Below are 6,626 nucleotides of genomic sequence, written 5' to 3'. Positions count from 1 at the left end.
CAGGTGTCAACTGTTGCTTCAGAGTCGGCATTTAGCTCTGGTGGACGCGTGGTTGATGCCTTTCGTTCGAAGCTTAAATCTGAAATTATTGAAGCCTTGGTTTGTACTAAGGATTGGAAGATTGCTTCAGAGAAAGGTTTCATTTTATTGTGCATGTGTTCTTGTATTTCTCTATGACTAAATGATGATGATGGTTATTGATATGTTTTGTTGTTCTCTATTGGTTTCAGATTTGGAGTGTGAAATAAAAACTATAGCTGAAGCTATGAATGCTATGGAGGTGGACGATGATGTTGCGACTTGAGATCTTCAAACAAGCATGGATTGCTTGCACTATTTTATGCCATTTGAAAACTACCTTTTATTGTAATAGTCTATTGTGTTGAACTATCTTGTGCTATGTTAGACTCTTGTGTGATGTGAACTTATCGCTATTATATTTGAACTATTGTGTTAGACTATTGTATGCTATGAACTTATTGTTATATTGTCTTGTTGATCTATGGTCTATGTAATGCTATATTGTATGATGTGTTGAATGATGAGAACTTACTGCTATATTATCATGTTGGACTATTGTGTTGTATGATGTGAACTTATTGCTATATTGTCATGTTAGAATATTACATTCCATAATGTAAACTTATTGTTATATTGTCATGATGGACTATTATGTTGCACGATGTAACTATTTTATGCACCAACTGAATTATAGTGAATGATAATCAATGTATGCATTATCCGATAAGTACCCGGTATCTGCATGTATCCGGCTACACAATATCTGTATTCGTCCCTTAGTATGCGCCCGTTTTCACCCCTAGCGGTATCCGCACCGCACGACTCCGCCACTCGACTCCCCCCCCCCCCCCCCCCCCCCCCCCCCCCCGTGGCGCCCCCCTACCTGCCCCCGTCAGGTCCCTAGTGTCAGTGACGGAAGAATTGCGCGGGAAACCCGCTAGTCGATCCCGCGCTCCCGTCCCGTTGTCGCGTCCCTACCCGCCACCACGGCATCCCGACGCGGTTACGAGAAATCCTACTCCACTCCACTGGCCTGTGGCCCCAAAGTCGTCAGTGTATTATAGTCCCACTAGTCATCCGCAGTAATGAAGCGCGGCGGGTGGCTGTCCACTCACCCCAGCCCGCGCATAAACCCACGCACGGCTACACAACCCATGTGACCGTTGTGCTTGCGGCTTCGCTCGTTCCCCTCCACCACTCCGTCTCCTTCCTATTGCTGAGTGCGGCACCCTTGCCTATAATAAACCCCGCCGCACGCCCGCACCGGAGAAGAAAGCTCCCAAGTCCCAATCCACGTTCCTCGCCCCCTGCCGCTCCGGAGAGTCATGGCCACCGCCGTTTCCACCCCCGCGGACCTGTCGCCCACGCCTGCCCCGAGACGGCGGGGCCGGCCGCCGAAGAACCCCGCCCCAGCCGAGGCCCCAGGCAGCCCGGCGGACCAAGCGGAGGTGATTGGGGACTACGAGCGCGAGAGGGACGCGAGGATCCGGGAGAACATGGAGCGGATGCAGAAGCTCGGCATCCTCGACCTCGCGCACACCCTCAGCCACTGCGCCGCCGCCTCGGGTCTGGGTACCGGCAGCGGGCGGTGGCGCCGGAAGCCCGTGGAGCCGGGGTCTGCTGGTGGGGCCAGGGTGAAGCCCGCGTCGCCGGCGCCCTCGCGGAGATCGCTCAGGTACAGCACTGATCGTCTTGTACTGTATATAATGTAGTTTGAATATGGTTACGTGCTGGAGATAGTTAATGGCGTTAACTCCTAGTGCTCCCCACGAGGCACTACACAGTTTGCAGTTCTGCTTTCTGCTCCAAATTTGTTTGCCACATGTCAACGAAATATAGGTTTAATAAACAGTGGATGTAGATGTTCTGCAATCGTACCCCATTGGATCTTTCATGACATTAGCAGTAATCTTTTCGAAACCATTTTTTGTTTTTTTAGGTTGAAGGACGTGGAACCGGTTACCTATCGTGAAATTGAGCCAAAGAAAGAGAAACGCTCTGAAGGTGGCAAAACTGTTTTAATGGAGGTGGGAGCCAAGGAAGAAATATACACTGAAGAGCATGACAAGCTTTTGGGTACATGCAACACTCCTTGGACTCTCTTTGTTGATGGTTATGGCAAAGATGGAAAACGCATTTATGATCAAGTGAGGGGTCAAACCTGTCATCAGTGCCGGTATGTTTCTACTCGAATAACTATTTTTTGAATCAGATGCCTTTGCCATTTGTTATGCTTATCTTTTTTTGAAGGATGAACTTAGTAATCTACTGTGTGACATTTTATATAGAAAAATGAACAAAATACTTACATTACAACTTTAATAACAGTATAACAATGCAATTTTTGTTCTTCTCAATCTCAAGATCATTATTTATATATTGGAACTGTTGGAGTATAAGTGAATTGTCCCTTCACTCTATCAGCTAAAGTTTTTTGTTTGAATTGGTTGATGCATTTAATTAAAATGGTATTAAAGACAGTTCTCCTGGTTAGCGCAATAATAAAATTTGGTGCTTTTCCTATTCGACATCTCAGGCCTTCACGTGAGTGGGAGTGTTCAAATACAAGTAAATTGTCTACTCTATATATCAGCTTACACTTAAGCTTTTCATATGAATTGTATCATCCTGTTTAGCGTAATTGAATAAAATATTTGCTATTCACTTTTATTCCATGCCTGAGGCCTGAGGGAAGTCTCCATGGGGGGAGGGGGTGTCAATATAAATGAATTATCCACATCTCTTACTCTCCATCAGCTTAAATTTTAAAATCTAGAGGATGCCGGATGTGTAGACTGTATTGGTTAACATATTTACTATATTTTCTTCACCTTTGGTATAATGGCATAATGCTTCTATGTTACAGTCAGAAGACTCTTGGTCATCATACAAGCTGCTGTAAATGCCAGATTGTCCAAGGACAGTTCTGTGGAGACTGTTTGTACATGAGGTGAATATTTTCTTCATATTAAAAATAATTTCTAGTTATTTTGAATTAACAATCGTGTCATCTGTCATTTTCTTAAGGACATGTGTTAGACCTAATATTAACAAGTTCCCTGTTCTGCATATAGGCCCTGTTTGGCACAGCTTATTTTCAGCTTCTTCACAAATTTAAGCAGAAGTTCTGCCAAACAGCTAGCTTCTGCAGCAGCTTATCAGTTCAGCTGCTTCTCAGAATACACTAAAAGCAGCCAACAAGCAGAAGCTGCTTTTCACCAGCTTATCAGATAAGCTGCTTTTTCAACAAGCAGCAGCTGTGCCAAACAGGGCCATAGCATATACTGATATACACCTGAAAACAAATTGTTTTTTATTTTAGCTGTAGTTTAGCAATATACTTATTTCACATGAAAACAAATAGAAACAAATTGGGTTTATCCAAAGTCAAACCCTTTTTACCTGGACAATCAATATCCAATATTTTATATAGGTTGCCAACACATGGCTGACATTGTTAGTCAAAGTTATTCCTTTTTACTTGGGACAAACCTAAATTGACTTGTTTGTGATTAAAATATAACAAACTTTCCAATTTATGGTCCGCAATTTAAAACAAATTTACCGATACTGAAGCTGTAAGATTTTTTTGTAATTGTTTTGCACACCTATCTATGATTTTGGGTTGCAGTATATATAGCAAGTACTTGACTTAGTTTTGTGAGAAGTTTTCAGTTCCAGGACTGTGTTAATTAAAAGCATTCATACTTTCAAAGTTCCCAACTCTTGGTAGAAAAATGTTGAAACACTACATGCATCTAAATGTGGACTGAGCTCTTCTTTCTTTTCTCCATGCGTGGCTGTACTTGTCGGGATTGACACTTTGTAGCTGATGCAGGTATGGTGAAAATGTGTTAGAGGTTAAGAAGAATCCTAACTGGATATGTCCAGTTTGCCGTGGCATCTGTAATTGCAGTCTATGCAGAACTAAGAAAGGATGGTTCCCTACTGGGTCTGCGTATAGGAAGGTATATTAATAGCATAATGTTCCATTTTACATTTAAAAGGCACAAACTGCTACTTGAAGTGGAATAATATCTCAATATCTCCTTTGTTTCTGGATCATGCATCTCTTGTTAGGTTTCGTCGGTAGCCTGTCCCTACCCTACTTGGTTTTGCCTAGATGCCTTGTTATTGTAGTTAATGTACGTTAGGAAAAAGCTAGGATTGATTGGATCCAATGTAGGTAGTATGCATATACCAATTTGTCAATGATCCAACAATTCTGGCATCTTTCTTCATGCAGGCGATCGGACTTGGGTACAAATCTGTGGCACACTTTCTAATTGCAACACATCGAGCATCATCAGTCAATTCAAGCTCAGTCGACAATAACAAGCTGCCGTTTGCTAAATCTGAAACCTCGTGCATTTCTGACCATGCCAATGAGAGCCCAGAGGATGGAGAAACGACCAGCAAAGCTAAGCAGAACAAAGCAACTCGCCGCCGAGTGAGGAAGAGTTCTGATGGCGACAACGATAGCAGAAGTGGGTCCGTGGTGACATCTGACTGCCAGGATGATCAAGCCAACAAGGATGCTGGGTGTGTGACTCCGTCGTCTAAGCCAGCGTCAACGAAGAGGAAGTACGTTGAACGAAGCCCTGACTGCATCGCAAGCAGGCTGCGGTCTCGGCTCAATATGCCATGAGCCCATGAAGATGTGATCAGGATCATGTATCTCTTTTACTGCCTGACCGCAGGCTCTGTCCCTTCTTGCGATGATGTTGTGGCTCTTTCATCTACAAGCAGTTCATGGTTTGCCAGTAACGATGTTCTGCGCGAGTAAGAAGGTGATTGTTATAGTCTCTTGCGCAGCTGTGTTAAGAGCTTGAAACTAGACTCAGTCATGTGTAGTATTTGTACCATTAGTGCCAACTGTGGTCTCTGGCATTAGTGCCTACTGTGGTTTGTGAGCTATGAGTTGACGCGATAGCCTGTAGCTTTAATGTACAATTCATGATATGCAAGTGAATATGTTCATTTTCAGCTGAATTTTTCTGGTTGGAGATGTACTGATGGGGTCCTGTTTGTTTGAGTTTTTTTGAGCTTCTGACCACTAAAAGCTGCTGTGGACTGCCAAAGTCCTAGCGTTTCAGTTCGTTTCTATAAAAATCGTTTTGGTAAAAACCGTCTAAAATTAATATAAACTCAGAATTGGTGTCGTTATGATAGTAAGAATCCTCCTGAACCTTTTAGGTTATTTTATCTTTCTCTGTACGTAATTTTCAAGATACTCAGGTTATTTTCACAGCTAGATTTTCTCCACACTTAGTCCTCCTACTTTAAATCATATTGACAGACAAAATATGCTTGAAATTAAACCTGGAATTTAAGCAGCAATCGTTGTCTAAACCCTAAACCTGGAATTTGACAGTTTGTGCACATACATAGCAGGAATCGAACAACATTTCCACGACTTAAAGTAAAAGAATATACAACCGAACTTAAGATTGGTATTCATGCGTCCACCTTTATTTGTAGTGTATATGTTGTCACATTTGTAACACCGGCAAACACAGAACTCTTCTTCATGATAGGCGTTAGTGAGCAATCAATCCTCTATGATTTATTGAATAAGATGAGGCAGAACGGCACCCAGAGACAGCAATCCTCCATTTGTAACAACGTTGCCATCATACGTAAGACGATTCTGTGCATAGAGGGATTGTTGTGTGACACGTTCATGGCAGGGTTAAATTTCTCGCTGAAATCTCGCCGGTTACCGCCCATTTTTCTCGATCACAGAACTAGGCGGTATCGGATCCCGCCGATTGATTTTCAAAATGTCGTTCGGAAATTTTGAATTTCACAAAAAAATATATTTTTAAAAAATCTGAAAACAATTCTATGTTTGGCATGACTCTTGAGCAAAACTCCAAGGAGCAGCTGACCAGATCATACCAAACACTCTAACTCCAGAGTTGTAAAATCTATGAAGTTATTGGAGCTACAGTACAATTTTTTGGAGTACCTCTTTTGCTGCTCCAAAACTCCAAAAAAACAACCTAGTTATGTAGTTTGGAGTTATTTACCCGCTACTGACACCAGTTACGAGAAACAATCTAAACTTTGGAGCAGAGCTGCTCCACCTAGAGTTTTGGAGTAGAGCTGCTTTGGTGTAGAGCAGAGCCATGCCAAACACGCCCTAAGTACTATAGGGTCCCAGGAGCTTAGAAATATCATTCTTGTTAAAAAAATTTATCTTTATGTGTTAAAAACTTGGATGCAACCGGACCTGTTAACTCCGTTAACCCGAACCCATTAGACCCATTTACATACCTGGCTCTCTCTTTCTCTCTCTCTCCTCATTCACTCACTCCACTCTCTCACCCTCTCTACTCATAGCAAGTATAATAAGAGGTTGTAAGCCGGCTAAATGTCCATGTGGATGAGAGAGAGAGAGGAGAAGTGCGTTGTAAATTTACAACCGCCTTGGATACAAGAACCAAGAAATATTGCGAGAGAGCAAGTGGGTCATGTATTAACTGTGAAGAGCTAAACCATTATATAGATGGGCTGAAAGACCGACTGCAAAGATCCTTATAGCCTACATTATTAAACTTGCTCTTAGGTCTCACACCCACGACGCCTTCCTCGGTCATCAC

General features: G+C 42.6%; 1 protein-coding gene across 1 annotated transcript; it reads left to right on the top strand.

Annotated features, from left to right (window-relative positions):
• The first annotated feature begins 1,175 nt into the window (after window positions 1-1,175).
• LOC100283394 (ubiquitin-protein ligase/ zinc ion binding protein) lies at window positions 1,176-5,011 on the top strand. The gene is made up of 5 exons (NM_001156295.2): window positions 1,176-1,696; window positions 1,961-2,197; window positions 2,888-2,971; window positions 3,860-3,989; window positions 4,268-5,011. The coding sequence occupies exons 1-5, from the start codon at window positions 1,347-1,349 to the stop codon at window positions 4,667-4,669; spliced, it is 1,203 nt and encodes a 400-aa protein (NP_001149767.1). The 5' UTR covers window positions 1,176-1,346; the 3' UTR covers window positions 4,670-5,011.
• The last annotated feature ends 1,615 nt before the right edge of the window (window positions 5,012-6,626 follow it).

The sequence above is a fragment of the Zea mays genome, chromosome 4, assembly GCF_902167145.1.
Source record: "Zea mays cultivar B73 chromosome 4, Zm-B73-REFERENCE-NAM-5.0, whole genome shotgun sequence".
In the NCBI taxonomy this organism is placed as follows: Eukaryota; Viridiplantae; Streptophyta; class Magnoliopsida; order Poales; family Poaceae; genus Zea; species Zea mays.
This window is presented reverse-complemented; position numbering and strand designations above follow the sequence as displayed.

Coding starts and splice junctions, on each gene's coding strand:
- LOC100283394 (NM_001156295.2), top strand. CDS start 1,347: ATGGCCACCGCCGTTTCCACCCCCGCGGACCTGTCGCCCACGCCTGCC. Junction 2,198..2,887: donor CAAACCTGTCATCAGTGCCG/GTATGTTTCTAC, acceptor TCTATGTTACAG/TCAGAAGACTCTTGGTCATC. Junction 2,972..3,859: donor GGAGACTGTTTGTACATGAG/GTGAATATTTTC, acceptor TAGCTGATGCAG/GTATGGTGAAAATGTGTTAG.